Here is a 22,496-nt window from a genome sequence, read left to right as displayed (position 1 = left end):
GTTTGGCATGAACAAACTAGTTGCAGGCTATAATTTTGTAACAACGACTGAGCAAGATAGAAGTTATGATGGCTACATCTACAGAGCAGGGAATGCAAACAAAAATGTTCAATCACTTAAAGCTAGCAATGAACTATAAAATAGCAGGGTGTTACCGTCATAGCTAGGAATAAACTTAAAGAGCTTCAGACAAACAAGCATGTGAACCCAGAACATGGCGCTAAAACAATGGACTTATATTAGGAGAAGCACTTTGTGGGAGTCACTGCAGATCTTCCTGGGGTTGATAGATCCGGTGATGAAGTACACTACATGTGCTACTTGGGGTTGGAGAGACGGCCATTAGACTTCATGGTTACTCATCTCATCTGCAAAAACGTAACGGCGCGTCGTTAGCACAAACAGGTTCCCCCAAGATTAAACAAGAACTTGCAGGAAAACAATAGAAAAGCGACAGTAGAAGAGTTTAGATCATGCATGGCATCGGTGAAGCAGATCCAGTTCATGCACAACGGTGTCGGTGAGCTAGATCCGATGTGGTGGAGGACGGATCCGGCGAAGCGGCTCCGGTGGGGTGGACGATACCGCAGCTGAAGCGACTGTGGTAGACTGCTAGATTAGTATATGGTTTCGAGGTTCGTCGGGGAAGATCCGGTCCGGTTGATGACGGTGTCCATGAAGCGGCTCCGGCAGACATCCGGATGAGGAGGATCGCGAGGCCTCGGGTAGGCCAGGGAAGTTCGGCGGGGATGTTCCGGTGCGGTGGTCGTGGAGGTGGGAGAGAGAGGAACTTGGGAAGTTCCGGTGGGTAGGCTAGGGAGGTGGTGATAAAAAAAATGACGGGTAGACCCCCCACCAACCGACTTAAACATGGGCATTGCTGTCATCTTTACGAGGGTAGAATGGGAAGTTAGAAGCGTGTGAAATATTTGTATTTTTTGGGCGGAAAGTTTTGCCGCTAGAATGAGATTTCAAATTTGGCTACGGTACAAGTAATGTAAAAATATGAGACCGTACTAGTACGGCCAAGTGTCACATGAAGTCATCATCCTGTTGAAAATCAGTTACCACGATCATAATCATGATGTATCTTGAAAATCCATGTTAAAAAGCCCTTCTGAAATATTTCAGGATTGGTAGGAGATTTTGCAGCTTGACTGAGAATTGATTTTGAATACGGCTATGATGCAAGTAATATACTCGTGATTGTAATATATAAGGCCAGGGGTAGATCATGCTACTTATTAGCTTTGTTCAGCAAAAAAAAAGGCGAGGGTCACATCAAGCCATCATCATAAAATCATACCCAAGTTCTCCAAAGTTCAATTAAAAAACGCGTCTGAAATATTCAGATTCATTTTGCGGGGGGTTTTGCCTCTCGACTGAGATTTTGAACTTTGAACTTTGCAACAGTAGAAGCAATATTAGTACTAGAAAAATGTTAGACCGGCGTAGTGCCTCTGTTCAAGAATCCAGGGCCTACGATCACATCAAGTCAAGGCGTGCAGCAGCACCACCAAGAAGGACACGCGGCCGAATAGGGTACCGCTTCCCGTCGACGTGGCGCGGCTCATGCACGCCAACTAGACATCGTGCCACCACTGGCGGACATACACCTGCCTGGTGGCGGCTGGCGGCTCAACCACCTCCGGGTGCCTGTCCCGCCCGTGCCTCTGCGCGAGCCAGAGAGGAGCGCCGAGATTCGAGGTAGGCGGCAATACCTACCGCCGGGCCTCCGCGCCGATCCCGCCTTCGCGTTCGACTCCAATAACAGGCACAGCTGGCACGAGACCGAGCAGGACCCAAGGAGGAAGGCGGGCTTCCTTGGCGATCGAGACTTACCGTTTGAGCGGCCACCACCACCTCATCGTTGAACATGGCAGCCGTCGACGCCTCCACACGACGAGGACTACGACGCGCTAACCTACCACAATGAGGAGGCCAAGGACGACTCAAACGAATCTGCGTCTTCCATGAATGGCAGGCGGCTAAGGCGAACGGCCGCGAGTTCGACCTCCCGCCGGCGATGACCATGAGATAGCGAAGCTCGGCGTCCTCATGTCGCAGGTGGACCGACCGGTGCAGCCGTCGCTACCTCGGTACGCCAACGACATCATGCCGCTGGACTTCACGAAGGAAGAGGCCCTACAACGGGCGCTCCAGAACTCGGCCCCGCAACCGCCGCCTCCACCTCCGTCGTTCAGCCCGTGAGCTGCTCCATCTCCACCACCGGTGTTCGATCCGTGGGCTACTCCACCTCCACCGCCAGCAGCACCAATGTATGTTCTGTCGGTTACCAACTGATCATGGCAGTTACCAGATTTTGTCGTGCTCAACGACGACGACGAGGAGTAGACGCGTGCGCCGTGTTAGTTTATATTTTTATTTTCCTTTATTCACTATAAAATATAAATTATGTTTTATGTTGAAAAAAGAAAATTCCAAAAAAAGTGTTGTCATGCCGCTAAGGGCACCACCAGCGCAAACAGACGCACTGTCGCTAAGGGCACCACCGACGCATGGTAAATTTCGACTATTTGGACCAATGTAAAGGGGCAGAAGTGGATATTTTAGGCATCCGAACCGTTGGAGATGCCCTTAATATTCACCGTCGGAGTCGGCCGTCATTGTTATCAAGTAGAACAAAATGGGGCTGTGTTTTAATTTTAAATACTACTAATAATACAATATATATGCAGTCACTTCCGTACTGAGAGACAAAACAAGTCTTCGAAAACACAAAATGCAGGCACGCGTGTTTCCATGTTATCCAGCAGAAACAAAACTTCATTATTTTCTTCTCAAAATAGGAAGTGAAGCCTTAACAGGGGGCGCATATGCATATCCAAGCTGTTCCTAACACAGATCTTCTGCTTCCTTGACTTGGGAAATCTGTCACCTTGTCGTCGGCTGTATGCACACTTCTCCTCACATGCTGGCTTCTCGTGCAGGTATATGTCCTTCAGATTGACTGCTGCTTTCATGACAGTTGTGATATAATCCACGAACTTGGTTTCTGATTGAAACCCACAGATCCTGAGCACGGCAAGTTTGTGGTGCTTGAAATCACATGTTTCCCATTTTGCACCGATGTCCTTTCTCTCCTCGCTATACCCGAGCTTCTTCCTCTCCTCCTCATCCCATACCCCCAAACAATCACAAACCTGCAATGCTTCTCATCAGGTAAACATTCGCATTCAACAATGTAAAAGAAAAACAATTTTACCTAACTAACAAGCAATTAATGTGGTGCTAGAGGTTCAAGACAGTACTTCAACATGCTAAAGGAAAAAAAATATGGAGAAAAGGTAGAGACTTTACCCTGATGCATAACTCCTCGAGGGAAGGTGCACCTTGTAGAACAAACAAGGTCCACATCAGATCGCATTCTTCTGAAATGGCAGCCAAATTAACAAGCCTTAGTTTGCTGAACACTTGCCACAATTCTCTCGGATCTTCAGGTTTAACCCAAATCTGCAGAAGACATTACGATAAGTAAATTAAAAGACTAGAACCTCAAAAAGGAAATATCAGGATAAACTGCGCCTCATTGACAAGACTAGAACCTTCACTAACCTTTTCTCTTTCAAAGCCCAGATGCAGGTTGCTTATAGTGGCTTTCCCAAGAAATTCACTTAACTTGAGCATCTTGTGCCATGAACGACAAGTATTACTAATGCTCACAGTGTGGAGTAGTGGGACATAACCAAAAGACAACGGGTCATGCAGAGACAGCCAAAAAGAATAAGTCAGCGTTGTGAGCTCTGGCAGAAAGTTTAGATCAACCCTCTCAAACTCACTCCTGACAATCTCGAGCTCACGGAGTCGCGGGTGTTCCACTGCTAGCGTGGACCGATACCCCACATCACAGTTGTCCAAGCGGAGGAACTCCAGTCGTTTGCACAGTTGGAGAATGCAAGCTAAATCTGGTTGGAGTAGCCTCAAATTCTCTAGACTGAGTCGTGTGAGACGAGGGCATGCGTTAGGACAAGTAAGAATAAATTTCTTGAGCTGCCTCCCATAAGCGAACCTATCGGCAGGGCTGCTTCTGTAAGATTCCTTCTCTGTCAAGATTGTGAACTCAGCAAAACCAACCTTTTGTTTTCTTATGGTTTTGGCAACAATCCGGGCAATTTTTTTGTATTTATTTCCTAAGAAGAATTGCATGCACAAGCGGTGGATGGTGTATGGACTTGCAATCCTGCTTTCCACAAGCCTCCTGGTTGCTCCAAGCACGGTTGCATTGGCCCGAGCAGCATCACAGGTCCTCTCTTGCACGTTGTCAGTGGAACCAACCATTATAAGAATTTTGGAGAGCATAGTTGGGATCTGCTTCCACCGTCGGGCGAGGATACTGATTCTCATGGCATCTGCAACATCAAGTCGCTCTATGATGTTGAGTAACAAGTCATCTGGTAAATTGCTGAGCCAATCATGTTGCAAGGCTCTTTCATCGCCTTCCTGTATTTTGGCATGGAAATAAATTAGAGTTGATTTCTTACAGTATTTTTTTAGATCAACAGGCCTCAGCCCCATTCTATTCCCATTTAGAAAACGAAATGACAGTCACAACGTTTTCAGTACCTTATTACAGAACCCCAGCTAAAGCTTACACAACTTCCCAGGAACCCCAACATAAACATCGCGAACAGGTGCTTTTTGGTACACATCCATTTCTTTCATTTTGGTAACCTCTTTTTCGTACAGTATTCAGGATGATTTGTTTATCTAAATGTTCCCAGAAAAAGATGTCATTTTGCTACTTTCCACCAGTATGTTTTCCCCGTGTTATCTTCCACACAGAAAAAAACAATTTTGACCACTCTGCTCTACTATGCTTGCTTTTTTTTATCTGCGAGAGTCCCAAAATAAATAAAGTTCTAGAGGACAACTCACCAGCATGGCTATGGAGGACCATCGGTTAGAACTGCTGCGGCCCTTGACGGAAGGTTTGCCCATGGAGGTCTTCTGCTGTCTTATAAGTTGCTGCTCTCCTCTAAAATTTGATGACTGCCCAGGCTTCCCCTTGCGCTGGCAACCTGGAGACTGAAACAGGAGGTATTTGATGTAATTTCGATGTAGTACAAGAGGTACCGACTTGATATTATATTTTTCGAAATAAAACATTGCAGTTAACAAAGAAACAATTTCGATTCAGCCTAAGAGCTACGATTTCTATACAGTCGTAAAGATGCAATTTTCATGTCGTCCAAGAGATTCAATTTTTTTTATGTTGTCCAAGAGATACAAACTTGATTTAATTCCCGTAAGCAGGTTAAACGTTTAGGGAAGCAACTTCGATTAGCGGAAGGGTTCTCTCTGAAAACAAAACATCTAGAGGAAACGAAAGGACGAGGAACTCACCTCCATGGCCCCCGCAAATTGATCTGCCGAAGATGAAATCTGCCGCTTGATGACTCGTGAGTTGCTGGTCTTCTCCTAGGAATCCCTTGTGTTCTCTGTTGGCGGCAACTCAGATTTATAGCGGCAGCTAGCGCAAGTCCGAGGTTGAAACCGGGAAGGATTTGAACTCCTTGCAAAATCTAAACCGAAAAAGGATTGACGTCGGATTGCCGCTCGTTCAAAACGAGCCGAGAAGGATTTGAACTCCCAAAGGAGCCGATTGATTGCGGATTGCAGCTCAGAAAGGAGCTGATCCGATTCCGGATTGCAGCTCACAAAGGAGCTGCTTATTTGGGAAATTCTACTACCGGAACACCGCTCGATCCTCATAAGAGGAGCGCTTGGGCGGCGACGGGGTGACGGCGGAGGAGCTCGGCGCACGGCTGACGGCGGGGCAACCGTCGCATCTCTGATCTACAATCTCTCTCGCGAACCCTATGTGGGGGGGGCGGCCAGGTTGGGCTCACCGCTATGTATATGTGCGGTCTGCCATAGAATGATGGGCTAAGGCCAGGCCCAACGCGCGCTTGCTTTCCCCTGGAAAAAATTGCTGCAGAGCTGCTGGCTGTCGGACGCCGTCGCCGCCGGTGATCGCCGGTGCTTTGTGGAGAGCAACTGCACCGTGAGGAAGAAGAAGACCCAGAGAAGAACAGAAGGAGGAGACGGCAGAGGAAGTAGACAGGTTCGGTTCGTTTCTGTTCGACGCCCTTCCCCTTATAAGAACAACATACAAGTTCATCGCACCAAACAGTTCGTTTCTGTTCCTTCACGCCATACTGAGCAAGGGGCCTCCCAGCTCCCATCGCTCCCCCCGTGGGGTGACCGGGGCGCCCCCGCCTCCCCCCTCTAGCACCACCCCTTCCCTTTCCTCACCACTGCTGTTGGCGGGAGCTGCCGCGTAAAGCTTGGGCGGTGCTGGCGGCGGCGGTTTTCCCCTCCCACCGCGGGCCTGGAGGGCCCTACCGTGCCCTGGCCGTGGTGAGGCTCGGTCCGGCGCAGCTCCGGCTGTGGGGGGGCACGAGGTTGGCGGCCGCGGCGTGGAGGGGTTCCACCGACGGCTTGGGCGCTTAGGGTTTTTAATGAGGCGGGTTTGCGATGTTGCAATATAGCATGATGAAATAAAAAATAGTGATGGACAATTCCCTTCTTACTTCACAAGCAATACTCGGGGGCTCGAACCCGTAATTTACAACATAGTTAATTTGGACACACTTGGCAATATATCCGTTCTTGTTTCACGAAAAACCTCGCAAAAAAACAATATCCCTATGCCTCCCCGGACACTCGGGGGGCTAAGGGGGGGAAATCACAAATACAAACTAGAGGAATTTGCTCTTACTGATTAGATCTCTCGCGGAAATTTACAAGACATGGCAATATAGTATAAGAAAGTTATACACATAAAGGACCCGATACTTAAGACAAATATACGACAAATACATACATGACACAGTGCATCTTGGTTCAAACTTCACGCACCATGCAATACAAAGAATTCCTATAGCAGCTTATCTATATTCTCTCTTGTGGCACGCATCTGCTGCGTCGAGTCATCGTATCTGTATTCTTTGAAGAAAGAGGTGTCTACTTTAAAAAGCTCATCTATCATCCTTTCAGCGACAAGCGACACAATTACATTATGACGATCAATATTTACCCTCCTCTTCGAGAGCCTCTGGAGAACACCATCAACAACCTTGTCAAAGTCCATTTTCGAGTAGGCAATCTTCAATCAGATCAAGGCGCACTTAGCACCAGCCACCATCTGGACCTTCTCGAAGTCGTGAATATTGCGCACATCCTTAAACTTGCCCATGAGTTCAGTAAGATTCTCAGGTTGAGGGTTGCGAGAAAATATGGCATTATGTACCATGGCTAAGATATTGTTGCAGAAGTCAAGAAATTCTCGAGTCTGGGCGGCACGGTCTTAAAATTGAACAATACGGCGACACCGCATTTCATCCGCCCAAAAATCAATATCATTGGCTTTAGCAAGACGAATAAGGTTGTCAACCCGCAAATTTACCCTTTGTTTTTCAGCAGCCGTATCGACAAACGCACATGTGAGGGATAAAAGAGTAAAGCAGCATAATACAGAGATAAACACAAACAAGCAATGGGAAAGCATCAGGATATGAATAACGTACTCGCATCAGTCATAAGGTCTAGCATATAATTTTCGCGTTGAGCAGACCGAGTGGCGTTGGAAGTCGCAATTTTGTCCAGTTCAAGCGATTCTTGCACATGAAGAAGAGCAGATTGTTCTCGGTCCGAAGATTTTCGCGCTTGTTCCAAAGAAATTATGGTCTGTTTTTTCATTGAGTGAAGATGTTACAGTAAATCGGCCATGTCCTTATTTATCGAGTCGGGACAGAATGAAACGTCCTATGTGTTTTCTGGGTTTTTCGTGGAATGTGACGCAGCATGAGACGTGTCGGAGTATCCAATCCCGGTATAGTTGTCTAAAATCAACTGGAAAGCAAGAAATATCGAAATCAATCATCCAGCAAGGCGAATTTTCTCATTTGTAAACCACAGTACATTACACAGAGTTCTTAAAACATATGGCTCACAAAGAGCTTACACAATGGTCGGGAGCCGCAAAAGGTGAAATTATCTACAAAAATAAAAAAAAAAGGGGAAGTACAAATTTGTCTACTTGATCTCTGTCTGGGCGGCGCTGGTAGAAGCAGAAGACTCCGGGTCGAGGATAGCGATAATACTTCGGGTCGAGGATAGCAATAATCTTCTTCGAGAAAGCCTTGGCACTCTTGATCAAAGCAATCCATTTATCCCTCTATAAGCCGCCAACAGCTGCAACTTTTGCCCAGTCAACCTTCTCGCCACTTGCCATAATTAAGGCGATGGTCCCCTCAACACCAATCTTGAGACTGGACCGGTGATGCGCCAGTGCGGGGTCACCGTGCTCTGTGAAGCTCTTGGCGAGAGACTCGAATATATCGGGAATAACAGACTTTGGGAAAAAGTGCGGGAACATGCGTTCGAGTGCAGCCCACCCTGACCTTAAGCAATCACGCGCCAGGGTACAGTTCATCTCAAGAATAGAAAGAGTGTCCAAGAGAGGGTCCTCTTCTTGGTTTTAGTTGAGGATATACTTCTCAGCAATTCTTTTTGCTGGCAAAATAGATATTTGTCAAAATATATAAAGGCAGAATAAGAAAATAAATGCGAAATTGACTAAGAAAAAGAGCAGAACGTTACTTGAGAATATGGAAGATTGTGTCCGCAGGCGTGCAATAATACCATGTTCTCGTTGGGTGATTGCTATTCTCTTCGACTCAAAGCATTTTCGGCTTCATGGAGCCGCTCCCGAACATCATCAACAGTTGCGGCCTTTTTCTCAGCATTGAGCCGAGCTTCTTCGCTATCCCGGAGTTTTCTTTCAAGCTCCGCGGCACGATCCTCCGCAAGGCGCAGATTTCCTGAACAAAAATAGATACTTAAGTGATACGTCTCAAACGTATCTATAATTTTTTATGCTACATGATTGTTTTACACCAATTCATATATGTTTTGCTTACACTTCGTTGCATTTTTACTTGATTTCCGGCACTAACCTATTAACAAGATGTCACAGTGTTAGTTCCCTGTTTTCTGCTATTTTTGTATTTCAGAAAAATTGTACATGTTCTCGGAATTGGACGAAACAAAAGCCAAAGTCAATATTTTACCGAAACGAAGACGAAGTCTGAAGGGGGGGTCGAAGAGGCGCAGCAGGGCGCCCAGACCACCCCTAGGCGCGGCATGGACCTGGCCCACGCCTAGAGTAGGTGTGGGGCCACCAGGCAGCCCACCGACCTAAATCCTCCGCCTATTTATACATCTTCTCAGGAAAACCCTGAATATACAAGCCTCCGTCCACGAAAAGTTCCGTCGCGCCTGCCATCGTCCAGAGAAGTTTCGGGGGATAGAAGTCTCTGTTCTGGCACCCTACCGGCACGGGGAATTGCCCCCGGAGCCATCTCCATCGACTCCACCGCCATCTCCATCGCCGTTGCTGACTCCCATGATGAGGAGGGAGTAGTTCTCCCAAGGGGCTGAGGGTTCTACCAATAGCTATGTGGTTTATATCTCTCTCCCATATACTTGTTGCGGTCAGAAATCCACAGGCGAGCAGCGACGGGCAACACAGTAGAGCCGGGAACAACTTAGGGCTGCGGCTGGCCCTGGTCCCTCCGAGCGACGGCCCGCAAAGCCTCCGGCACGCACGTCCGATGCTGGTGCAAGGGCGTGCCACCTGACCTATACCTGGCCAGGAAGGTGATGGAGATGCCTCGCTTAGTTTCCTGCATGGCATACACGTAAACATTAAATACGAGCCTCGATCGGCTCTCAGGTTGTCCTGTGAATCGGCTCAAGGAGCCGATCCACCCATGATTCGTACGAGGTGCACGAATATATGGTGGTCCTGCTTGATCAAGATAAAGCTAAAACGATCTACGACGATTTGGGGTTTTCACCGCATAATCGGATCATCCTACTCACGATTGGGCCTCGCGGCCACGCACGGTGATCGTAAGCCGATCCTAGATAGGGCCTAAAAACCAACACGAGGTTGATCCTCGGAACATCCTGTCTAGGACTAGCGAACGACACCCTACGCGCCGCTGGATCCTCCAACCCTTTGTAAGGCCTAACTATTGCAGATATTAAACTAATCCTTGAAGAACAAGGAGCAACCGTAACGGATCAGATCTACTAAATAATGATCAAGCGGGGTGCCGCCCCTACACCTAAGATAGGTGTAAGGGCGGCTAGATGCGTAAGGGTTGCACTACGACAGCATATGATACGAAGAACTATGCTAACCCTAACACATCTAAGATAACTACGTTGCTCGACATCAAAAAGGCTTCAGTACGAGCAACGCATGAACAACGGAATAAGCTTGTGCTGCCTAGATCGCAAGATGCGATCTAGGCAGCATGATGCTTACCGGAAGAAACCCTCGAGACGAAGTAGTTGGCGATGCGCCGAGATTGATTTTGGGGTGAACGTTGGTTGTTGTTTATTTCATAAACCCTAGATACATATTTATAGTCCAGGGGACTTTCTAATTTAGGCGTGCACCTAAACGTGCACGGGTTAAACTCTATCTTTTAATCTAAGATGTGATCTACTATATTACAGATATATGGGCAATCTAGCCCAAACTTTGCATATAAGGCCGATTCATGTACATTCTTCCATGTATAATCTTTAAGCCCATCTTGATCGCGGCCCACCTCTGACTCGGTCAAATTCTGGTGATAACACATGCCCCCCTGGTTTTGGAATTGATAATTCCAAAATCACTCTGTTTTTCTTCGTCGGGTCATGTCGTGGCAGAGCAGAACCGTCGCAGCATCCTTCATCATGATGCCCTGCCTTCTCAACTATTCCGCGTGATTTGACCGTTGTCTTTGGGCACCGCCTCCTCGGAAACTGCTGTGGCATTGGATCTCTACTATATCCCCTTTATTTAACCGCTCTGAGCAGTTTGCCACTTCATCCCTTTGCTCTGTTCTGGCCATCGGCACCCAAAAAACCCCCAATCTCCCATAGCCATGTCTTCTTCTTCTTCCTCCTCCGCCTCGTCGGCCTTCTCCGACTCTTCCTCATCTCGCGAACCGACACCGGAGTGGGGCTCGTTGGCGGCGCACGACATTCTCGCCCCAACGACGTGGGACAAGGAGGAACACGATTCCTTCGTCTGGTCCGAGGATGACAAATCCTTGACCGATGGAGAGGGCGACCTTCAATTCCTCGTCGAAGGGGAAGAGGAGGCGGAGAGCGAGGACGACCGCTTCTCCTGGGACGATTTCACCTCCTCCGAGGAAGAGGCGGAGGAGGACGACGACGACTCCCTCGAAGGTTACCCACCAGCGAAGCGCCTCCGCACCTGGTGGGACGACGACAGCGATGACGACGATGAGGAAGATGAGGCTCCTGTAGAAGGCTACGGGAGTTCCGATGAGGAGCCTATCAGCAGCTGCGCCGGCAGCAGCGACGACGAGGGCAGCAACGGCCCTTAGATTAGGGACTAGTAGTAATAGTCGACTTTTGTCCTCTTCTCCTCCGAGCAATCGGCTCTTTCTTTGTAAGAAATCCCTCTATTAATGAAGAAGATATTCCTCAATTAATTTCGCTTCCTTGTCAACTTTGCCGATCGTCGAACGAAGTCGCCGCATAGAGAACCGATAGCAGGACATCGGCTCGCAGTATAAACGCGGTCTGAGGCCAAGCCGTCGCCTAAACACGCGGTCCAACAGGTCTAACTCACGTCCAAACCATCAGATTGAACTCCTCAGCAACCCACCAAGAGATTCGTCCCAAATATCATGACTTCTGGTCTGAACCGATTCGAGCTTGTTCCTCTAGAGTCGATAGCAATGTATCGGCTTTATTATTCTGAAGTCGATGTCCGTGCATCGGCTAGACTCGCGTACTGTCGTCTCCGTATGTTTTCTCAAGTCGATGTCTGCGCATCGGCTGTGATTTTTTTTTTTACTGGCCGATTTTAAATCGGCCTCCATACCTTACTGCCCATCATCCCACATGCTTGGGAAATACTTCTTGAGGTGTTGACCATTGACGGCTACTGGGAACTTAACGCCGTCCAATTGTTCCAGCATGTATGCATTACCCTTCAAGGCCTGGACGACTTTGTACGGACCGTGCCAATTAGGAGACCATTTGCCATATGCCTTGTCCCTAGTTCCTAACGGCAACACACCTTCCCACACTAGATCACCAACTTGAAACTCCTTTGGCCTAACCTTCTTATTGTAGGCACGAGCTACCCTGGCTTTGTTCTCTTTAATCTTCTCCAACGACCAAAGCCTAAGTTCTGTTGCGTCCTCAATAGTGTCACTCATCAAAGCTGCATATTCTTCAGCTGTTAGATCATTCTGAAACGTGACACGTCTTGATCCAGCCGTAATTTCCCAAGGTAATACGGCTTCCTGTCCATAAACGAGTTGGTATGGCGAAGTTTTTATAGCTCCATGGCACGACATGCGGTAGGCCCACAATGCTTCTGATAACTTTTCATGCCAATCCCTAGGGTTCTCGTCAATTTTTCTCTTGATCAACTTGATCAAGCTCTGATTGGACGCTTCAGCTTGCCCATTGGCTTGAGCATAGTATGGAGATGATCGGATCGGTTTAATCCCCAAGTCATCGCAGAACTTTCTGAATTCTTTAGAAATAAAGACCGAACCTCCATCGGTCGTGATAGTTTGGGGAATCCCGAACCTATGAATGACGTGTTCTTTCACAAACTTGATCACATCTTCTGATTTCACCTTCTTCATAGGGACGGCCTCCACCCACTTGGTGAAGTAATCTGTGATAACCAAAATCCATTCATGTTTTTTACTCGACGCCGGATGGATTTTGCCGATCATATCCATGCCCCACCCTCGGAACGGCCAAGGCTTGATGATAGGGTTCATTGCTGATGCGGGTACCATCTGAATCTTCCCAAACATCTGGCACGCTTGGCACCCCTTGTAGTATTTGAAGCAATCTTCAAGCATGGTGGGCCAATACAACCCTGATCGCCTAATTAGCCATTTCATCTTGTGTGCCGACTGTTGGCACACAAAATCGTCGTGCAACACCAGGATAGTTGTCGTGCTTTCGTGACGACAGACGATTGCTTTCCGAGCAAAGCAACAAAGATCCCTCACTTTCGTGGAGGAAAACCGACCGTTTTTAGCGCAAAACGGCAAAGATGAACCAAACCCTAGGGCTGCTAGGGCATGGCAGGATAAACAACACAGAAGAACGATAAAAAGAACAAAGGTAAAAAGTAGATGTATTTTGTGTATAGATCGATTGGTTGGGGGTTCCAATCGGCCGTATGCCCACTATATATAAGGGCAGCCTGGACTATGGCAAACAAAGTAGTACACGTAATTGTTTCCTTCATGTGCAAGCCGATTATACTTTCCTAATTAATCTCTAACCAAAACGGCTCAGCTTATTCTAATATCGGTACGTACGATACAAGAGTATGGAAATTAATCTCGGTGCATGTCCCGTACTGGACCTGGTAACCTCCATCTTCCCGTCTCAGCTAAGTTGGCTTGAATAGCTCAGGACTTGTCCGATGCATCAGCGTGTCATCTCAATTCATCTCAACATCTGCTCACGGCTTGCCCTTCATATCTGCAAAACTCCATATATCGGTCTTGGGTAGTAATTTCATATACTTAACGTGACAGTTGCACCGAATCTTCACCAAACCTGTATTTTGAACTAAACAGCAAGTTGGAATATATATATCAATCAATACTTTAACCTCGCACTTTTAAATTAATTTGGCTAATTATAAAATCTAGTTAGCCAAATTACACCATCAACACATGCCCCCCTGTTTTTGGTACGATTGAATTGACCAAAAACACAATACCTTAGGACGGTGCCAATAACTTCACCGGCCATATAATTTCTTAGGGCGACGTTCAAAGAGCACATCGGCCAAAAAAATTATTACAGCGATGTGTAAATTACTCATCAGCCATATTTTCTAAGGGCGATATTTCAAATAACATACCGGCCATGATATCTTCAAGCCTCCTATCACACACTAGGATATACCTTTGTATTTATTTTCCATGTAGTGTTTCTGACAACTTCTCCTGCTGCAAATATTGGATAAAATATGGATTTTCAGGAACAATGAACAACTCTATATGGGTCTTCCAAACTCAGCAATCGTTTGCCGAATTTTCTATCGTCAGTTGCAGTAGCGCACACTCCTTTTAGTAGCGATAACATATTTCAGAACAATGCCGGCCACTAAACCTGATGTTTTTAATAATCATCGCGTCTCATAAGCCCACTGATGTATGTTGGGTCATGCACTTCACCCATTGCTAATCTAGATTGATCAGAATCCTAAGCAATTCAAAGTAAGGCGTCTATTGTTCGGCTATACAACTCAGTTCTTTACAAAGTATATTATAAGGACTGTTGCCCAATATTCTTATTTCTTGTCTGACTTAGATCTTCTAAATAATTACCTGAAGGAACTCTCCAATCAGCTGGTTCTAAACTACTTGCTAATTCGGTTGTTTCTGACTCATGCACCGAATCCTCTTTACCACGTGCTGCCTATTGCAAAACTGAACCAAACTAGGTGCAACAGTCTAGACTTATTTCTAACAAAAGCTTGCATCGGTCTTTGTAAAATGAAAATGTCCCATTTGTAATATGGTAACCAGATGCATGTTTTGCTAAACAATTAGCTCTAGAACTTGCTTCTCTAGGTAAATGATGGATAGTGACTGTATCTAGAGATAATAATGTCTAAACATCGGTCTGGAATACTATTTACTAATCTGCCAAAACAGTGAAATTCGCCTTTTCATGTGTTGTACTACCAGAAGCGAATATTTATCTACTTGCTTGATACTCATATCTACCTTTTTTTTAAACCAAGCAATAAAGCCTTATATTCAGTTTGTATTAGTACAAGATATTCCAAACAGACCGATGTCACATAAGCTACAATTTTTAGGTAAACTTAGAACATTACCGATGTCTTATCCATCTCTACAAACCGATTCATCGAAACAAAGTTTTCTTGGGCAAACACCAACATAATTAATATGTGACTCATCCTTAATCCTATGATCAACAATAAAATCGGCGATAACTTGACTTATCATATCACGCAACAATAAGCCCACTTTTCAATCCTAACACTAAGAATCGGTTTTTCCAACATATATTTAATCACATCGGCTTGGCAAGCTACCACACATGTACTAGAAAGTAGATAAAGCCGAAACTTGCTACACATGCATAATATAAAGGAAATCATACTTTTTGATAAACACGTACCGAGTTTTAGTATCGTCGAATTAAGCACGTCAAGATATATTCCTTCCCGCCGTCTTCTTTCATTCATATCGTTCTTCTGGAACGATAATCCCCGGTAGTCATTGCGGCCACTTAACACGAGCATCGGTCAAACATAATATCTAACAGTGTTGCAAATCAACCGATGCCTAAGTCAACGCTCTGCAGGCTGGATTACACACCGTAATCAACATCCATATCAGTATGCGCATCATTTATATTTTCTGAATTTTTATCAGCAAATGTTTCATCTACATTTCTGTTTTCTTCCACCGTGATGTGCTTTTCCTTCCATGCCATTTTCCGAGGCCTCAGAGGTTTGCCACGATTGAACCTCTCGTCACACTTCTTCTCAGTTATACATTCCCGTATTTCCAATGCTCGTAGTCGTTGTACATGCCGTTTCTGAGTCCGCGTGAGTCCCATCGGGCACCATCGAGGTCCTGGTTTAGTTCCAGGTGCAACTGCCTTAGTCATGCTGCCCCCCAAGTTCTTTGGCATGTACTGACATACGTCTGTTCGGGGTAATATTCTTTGCTTGGCCGAAAATACTCTATGCTGATCAAATACATTACTAGCTATAATTTTATGGCCATTCCTGTTGGCTGAATCGGAACATTGTGTAGATTTGCTAGTATAAGACTTGACAACTCTTCGATATAAACTAGCTGAGACGGCATGTATGCTAGCCGATTCAAACTTCTTAGTTGAACTTGTATTAGAGAGTGCACCGAGTATATTATTTGCTCGCTTTCCTTTTGTACTAGCGGGTTTTCCTTGAACTAAACCACAACCAACTTCATGGACGTAGGAGTTTCTCGGCCTGTACTGATACACTGTAGTATTTCGGGCAAATATTCCGTCTCCGGCCGAGAAAACTCTCCGCTGATCAGATAGACCACCAGTCTCAGATTTCCTGTTGCCTTTTTCAGCAATTCTCTTGGTACATCTACGATTAGGTCCACCACATATGAAATCGTCTTCTGCATAGCAACTGTTATCTCTGTCTTTTTGCAAACTAACCTCCAACGTTTCCTCTTGCTGAACAAGACCAGACCATTGTTGTTGCTGCATATCTTTGCCACCACCACCTATTTTTAGCTCCCGAGGTTTCAAGCCATGATAAGAATTAGATCCATTTATATTCCTATTCACGATGGTACCACTGGGCAAAACATTGGACGATATGTTGCTTGAATCACAGGGTTGCGTTTCTGTACTTTTGACAATACAATCAGCTGAGTCGTGTTTCTCAAGAGTCACAACATCTAACTGATCTGAACTTGTTACATGCTTAGGTTCAGTACGCTTCACGGGCACCCAGACGAGTTTGCGGTCGTCCTTATTATATTTTCCATCTGCATTGTGTACCCATGATCGGCTTCCTCGAATCACAACGGCATCATGTAATTTAGCTTCCTGACTGAACCTTGCCCTTTTCTCATGCAAGTGTGGTCTGAATATAGGCTTCCTCCGTGAAATACATTCCAACTGAAAATTACCTGTTGGCTTTGCAAGATATGGCTCCCAATGATTAAAGCTCCACGGAGGAAATTGTGGATATACAGAAGGTGCACCGCCCCAATATGTCGGCTCTATTGCAAAATACGGTCGCCATACATATGATTTACCTCGCCGGCGTTCATGACCTCCATGTCGATGCTTATTATCTCCAAGCCGACTAAACACGTTATTGGCCTTGCGTGTAGTATATGTGTCCAACAATTGTTTAACCGTCGGCTTTGATCTTCGAGCTGATTTTGTCTTTCTTTCACTGACATTTGAAACTCCTACTTCTGGATCTTTTGTCCTGATCATCTTCGGAGGAGCATTATCATCAATGAACACATTCTTTCCTCTGTTATAATTGATCTTAACATTATTTTGCTTTGCCTCTTGATGATTTTCGAATGTCATGTCTTCCTTCTTTTCTGGATCTTCGGCCTCTTCACGTCGACGCTCTTCTTCAACCGAAGATGGTTCGGCTATACTTTCTTCTTGTTGATGCTCGTCAATTTCTTTGGCACGAAATTCATTGGGCAACATGAAAGGTCCCTTACATCCGGAAAAATCAAGCACAGTTGTTTCACACTCACCATGTTCTTGCACAACAAAGCTTTTATCTACTGTCTTGACAAACTCGGTTTGTGTGTCCGACTTGGATTTACCAAAATTTAATTTAGCTTGAACTAAGTCGGTCGTGGTAGATGTATCAATCATCTTTTGTTGATTTGATTCGGCACATGATTTGTCCAACCCGGCCTTAGCCGAATTTGCGGTACTGACCGAGTCAACATTTATCTGCTGGTTGGCTCGCATAGCTCTGACTTCGAGAAGCTTTTTTGCAAGATCTTCACAAGATTTCAGATATATATCATTCCACTCTTCTACTGTTCGCCCCTCATATGTCTCAGTATGTTTCGGCAATGACTCTTGGGTGGTACCGAAATTCTGGATTTGTGTAGGGGGTGTACAACATGCTACAATATTAGACGAAGGCACATGAACTCCTTTTGAATTTTCATTTACTCGGCTGTAATCATTGTGAAGCTGTGTAGCCGAATTATGAATATCTTCAGTTACATATGGTGCTGAAAAGTTAGCAACATAAGATGTAGCATATGATGGCTGGGTGTAATTGGCCAAATAGTCAGTACTAGAACTTCCAATTGCTCTATCCATTGGCATGTGTGAAGGTGAACCAACATATTGCAAGTTATTTGCCGATGGATAAAAGGGCGACACACTATTTTGCATGCTATTAAAATCTATAACATTGGGTGTTTCATATTGATTTACTGAATTCAACACGTTGTTCATCGGCATATAAATTTCTGGGGTTGCCGATGCATGATAATTTGAGTATACATGTTGCAGGTTGCTAAAATTATAAGAATTTGAAGCATGTTGATTACTTTCCATCGGCGTTTGCACATAGTAAGAACTAGGGATAGCCGATAAAGTATGCATATCAAAGGATCTAGCAACATCAACATAAGAATTATTTGCATCTACATAAGAAAACGTAGAATTCATGTTACCGTTGTAGATTGCAGCCTCTTGATGATGCTCCCTACGAAGTAGGAACGGGCTGGAGACCGTTCGATGCTTCGTCCCCAGCGGAGTCGCCAATTGTGTTGGCACACAAAATCGTCGCGCAACACCAGGATAGTTGTCGTGCTTTCGTGACGACAGACGATTGCTTTCCGAGCAAAGCAACAAAGATCCCTCACTTTCGTGGAGGAAAACCGACCGTTTTTCAGCGCAAAACGGTAAAGATGAACCAAACCCTAGGGCTGCTAGGGCATGGCAGGATAAACAACACAGAAGAACGATAAAAAGAACAAAGGTAAAAAGTAGATGTATTTTGTGTATAGATCGATTGGTTGGGGGTTCCAATCGGCCGTATGCCCACTATATATAAGGGCAGCCTGGACTATGGCAAACAGAGTAGTACACGTAATTGTTTCCTTCATGTGCAAGCCGATTATACTTTCCTAATTAATCTCTAACCAAAACAGCTCAGCTTATTCTAATATCGGTACGTACGATACAAGAGTATGGGAATTAATCTCGGTGCATGTCCCATACTTGACCTGGTAACTTCCAATCTTCCCGTCTCAGCTAAGTTGGCTCGAATAGCTCAGGACTTGTCCGATGCATCAGCGTGTCATCTCAATTCATCTCAACATTTGCTCACGCCTTGCCCTTCATATCTGCAAAACTCTATATATCGGTCTTGGGTAGTAATTTCATATACTTAACGTGACAGTTGCACCGAATCTTCACCAAACCTGTATTTTGAACTAAACAGCAAGTTGGAATATATATATCAATCAATACTTTAACCTCGCACTTTTAAATTAATTTGGCTAATTATAAAATCTAGTTAGCCAAATTACACCATCAACACCGACTGATGAGTTCCACAGGCGCCTTCATGCACCTCATGTAAGAGCCGATTAGACTCAGTTGGTCCCAGGCACTTGAGTAGTAACCCTTCCAACGTCCTGTAGAACATGTCGTCTCCTATGAGGACATACTTCATGGCTCTGTATCTTACTCGTTTAGGTGCCCCCCGAGCCGAATCTTTTAAGTAATTGAAGATTTTGGCTCTCCAATCATCCTGTTCCAGGAACTGTACCTGAACTTCCGACCCGTCAGATATATGTATATAGCCTGACGCCATTTGTGCGAGATTGTTGGCCTCGGTGTTTTGGGATCTTGGGACCCAATTAAAGTTGATGTACCAAAACTGTGTCATCAACTCACGGCATTCCATCCAATATGGGAAAAGCGATTCACTCTCGCACTTATATTCATCCGTGAGCTGGTTAATCACCAACTTGGAGTCTCCAAAAAGCTCTACTGCTTCTGCCCCGGCTTCCAGTAGTAACTCCATTCCCTTACGTACTGCCTCATATTCTGCGACGTTGTTGGTGCAAGGGGTAGATAATCTGATGGAGAAGGAGTATTCTGCCCCCCGAGGCGACACGAGCAGAATGCCGATGCCACAACCATCGTCGCAAGCTGATCCATCGAAGAACATAGCCCATGCACGTATAGATAGTGCTGCTATATTGGTACTGATTCGTTCAGCTATAAGATCGGCCAATGCTTGCCCCTTGACTGCTTTCGCAGGCTGATACCGGAGATCGAACTCTGACAACGCAAACATCCACTTACCCAGTCGGCCTTTCAAAACAGGGGCCGACAGCATGTGCTTGACAACATCTGACTTGCATATGACGATGATCTCTGCCGTCAAAAGGATGTGATGAAGCTTGGTGCAGGTAAAGAACAGGCAGAGGCAAAGTTTCTCGACCTCAGGATACCTTGTCTCCGCGTCCAACATCCTTCTGCTGAGGTAGAAAACGACCTTTTCAACGCCCTCGTAGAGTTGCACCACTACCGAAGCGATGGACGTGTCAGCTACTGACAAGTAGATGTAGAACGGCATGTCTTGCTGGGGCGGAACTAGCACAGGCGGCGTCGTCAGATACCGCTTAATCTCATCAAACGCCTGCTGCTGTTCTGCCCCCCAGTGAAATTCGTCATCAGATTTAGTCTTCACCAGTGCCATGAATGGCTCGATTCGTCCTGACAGATTAGAGATGAATCGTCGGACAAAATTGATCTTTCCGATGAGACGTTGGAGCTCCTTCTTCGTGGTGGGCGGTTGCATGGTACGCACCGCCTCTTGACTTTTCAGGCCGATCTCAATTCCCCGTTCATGAACCAGAAAACCTAGGAACTGACCAGCCGTCACACCAAAAGCACACTTCTTCGGGTTCATTCTCAGTCCGAACTTCCGAGTTCGGTCTAGGACACGCCGTAAATCATCCAAGTGTCCCTCCATGGAGACAGATTTGACTACCACGTCGTCGATGTAGATTTCCACCAACTAACCGATCAGATCGTGAAATATATAATTCATGGCTCGTTGGTACGTTGCACCAGCATTCTTCAACCCAAAGGTCATGACTACATATTCAAACAAGCCTACTGCCCCTGGTACTCTGAATGCGGTCTTGTGTATATCTTCCGGAGCCATGAAGATTTGGTTATAGCCGGCGTTGCCATCCATGAAGCTCAACACCTTGTGGCCAGCAGCTGCATTGATCAATGTTTCTGCCACAGGCATCGGATACTCATCTTTTGGAGTGGCTCTGTTGAGGTCTCGGAAATCGATGGCCACACGCCATCGGCCATCCTTCTTCTCTACAGGAACGATACTGGAGATCCACTCAGCATACCTGCATGGCCTGATGAACCCGGCGGCCAACATCTTCTCGATCTCTTTCTTGACTTCTTCCAGAATTTCGGCCCTCATCTGACGTGCTCGTTGTTGGAACGGCCGAAATCCTTTCTTAAGGGGGAGCCGATGTTCAATGATGCTCCTGTCCAACCCAGGCATCTCTGTGTAATCCCATGCAAAGCAATCTGGGTATTCTTTCAACAGAGCTACCATCTGACTCCTGAGCTGTGGATCTAACTTCTTGCTGATAAAAGTTGGTCGCGGCTTATCCCCAGGGCCGATGTCGACTTCCTCTAGCTCATCAGCCGATGTAAACCCATACCCTAGCTTTCCGTCACCTGTGAGGTCGACGCCACATACTGGGAGAGCAGGTGGTACGGATAATACGGACCGATCGCTAGAATCGGCCTTCATCTTGATCATCACCAGGATCTTTTGGCAGTGTCGGGGCCGATCGCGTGGAACAGCTTCCTCCTTATCTTCGCTATGAGAGCAGCTGCCCTCGTCTCTACCCTTACCAGGGCGGTGCCCAAGTTCTACCATGTTGATGTTGAACGAGTGTCTTGGCTGGCACCTCCCAGGGTGCATGTCTTCCACCATGTCAACGGCGTATGCCGGTGACTTCGGCACCTCTGGTGCTGCCAATGCGAATGGCAACGGTGGACGGGACTGGAGTGGCACCTCTCCTTGGTAGGTCCCGAGAGCTGGTCCTGACAGAGAGTACTGATGCCTCATGATCTCCTAGATCATCCGAAAAGCGACACGTTCCAAAGTATTCACCAGGCTCTCAGAATGGCGATGCAGCGAGTGAGTCACCATGTAGCTAATCTCCTGACGCAGGGACCTGGTGCGTTCTTCTGACGGGACGGACAGGTCCACTCCGTCGAGCGCGCCTTCAGGTGAGAACCCTTTCCACCTGATGCCACGCGAACGGGTTCGGTGAAAAGAGCCGATGAGGTCGGCTTCGAGGATCGTTTTGACCTCGTCATACTTCTTCTTGAGCTCGTCGATCAGATCCTCGTACGTGACTGGGGTGCCGTCCGCCATCTCAGATGTAGATGGCGATGTGGTTGATGTCGAAGCGTGTCCCACCGGGCGTGCCAGAATGTGTTGCGGTCAGAAACCCACAGGCAAGCAGCGACGGGCAACACAGTAGAGCCGGGAACAACTTAGGGCTGCGGCTGGCCCTGGTCCCTCCGAGTGACGGCCCGCAAAGCCTCCGGCACGCACGTCCGATGCTGGTGCAAGGGCGTGCCACCTGACCTATACCTGGCCAGGAAGGTGATGGAGATGCCTCGCTTAGTTTCCTGCATGGCATACACGTAAACATTAAATACGAGCCTCGATCGGCTCTCAGGTTGTCCTGTGAATCGGCTCAAGGAGCCGATCCACCCATGATTCGTACGAGGTGCACGAATATATGGTGGTCCTGCTTGATCAAGATAAAGCTAAAACGATCTAC

General features: G+C 46.4%; 1 protein-coding gene across 2 annotated transcripts; it reads right to left on the bottom strand.

The window, feature by feature from the left end:
* Positions 1-2,638: 2,638 nt before the first annotated feature.
* On the bottom strand, positions 2,639-5,665 carry LOC127305545 (uncharacterized). Of its 2 annotated transcripts, none has more exons than XM_051336015.2 (5): positions 5,365-5,665; positions 4,897-5,046; positions 3,577-4,461; positions 3,322-3,474; positions 2,639-3,164 (listed from the first exon to the last, which is right to left on the bottom strand). In XM_051336015.2, exons 1-5 carry the CDS (start codon positions 5,368-5,370, stop codon positions 2,802-2,804), a joined length of 1,557 nt encoding a protein of 518 aa, XP_051191975.1. In that variant the 5' UTR covers positions 5,371-5,665; the 3' UTR covers positions 2,639-2,801. The 2 variants fall into 2 exon arrangements, with proteins under 2 accessions (XP_051191975.1, XP_051191976.1); XM_051336016.2 differs by having other exon boundaries at positions 4,897-5,039; positions 5,365-5,499.
* Between the last annotated feature and the right edge of the window lie 16,831 nt (positions 5,666-22,496).

Source organism: Lolium perenne, chromosome 6 (assembly GCF_019359855.2).
Source record: "Lolium perenne isolate Kyuss_39 chromosome 6, Kyuss_2.0, whole genome shotgun sequence".
NCBI classification, from domain to species: domain Eukaryota; kingdom Viridiplantae; phylum Streptophyta; class Magnoliopsida; order Poales; family Poaceae; genus Lolium; species Lolium perenne.
Note: the sequence above shows the minus strand (reverse complement) of the source record. Positions and strands in the feature narration are given on the sequence as shown.

Bases quoted from the DNA above. Each gene is read 5' to 3' on its own strand.
- LOC127305545 (XM_051336015.2), bottom strand. The intron at 4,462-4,896 runs GTGAGTTGTCCT...GCCAAAATACAG, and splicing joins GGTCCTCCATAGCCATGCTG to GAAGGCGATGAAAGAGCCTT. The intron at 3,475-3,576 runs GTTAGTGAAGGT...TGTCTTCTGCAG, and splicing joins TGGGCTTTGAAAGAGAAAAG to ATTTGGGTTAAACCTGAAGA.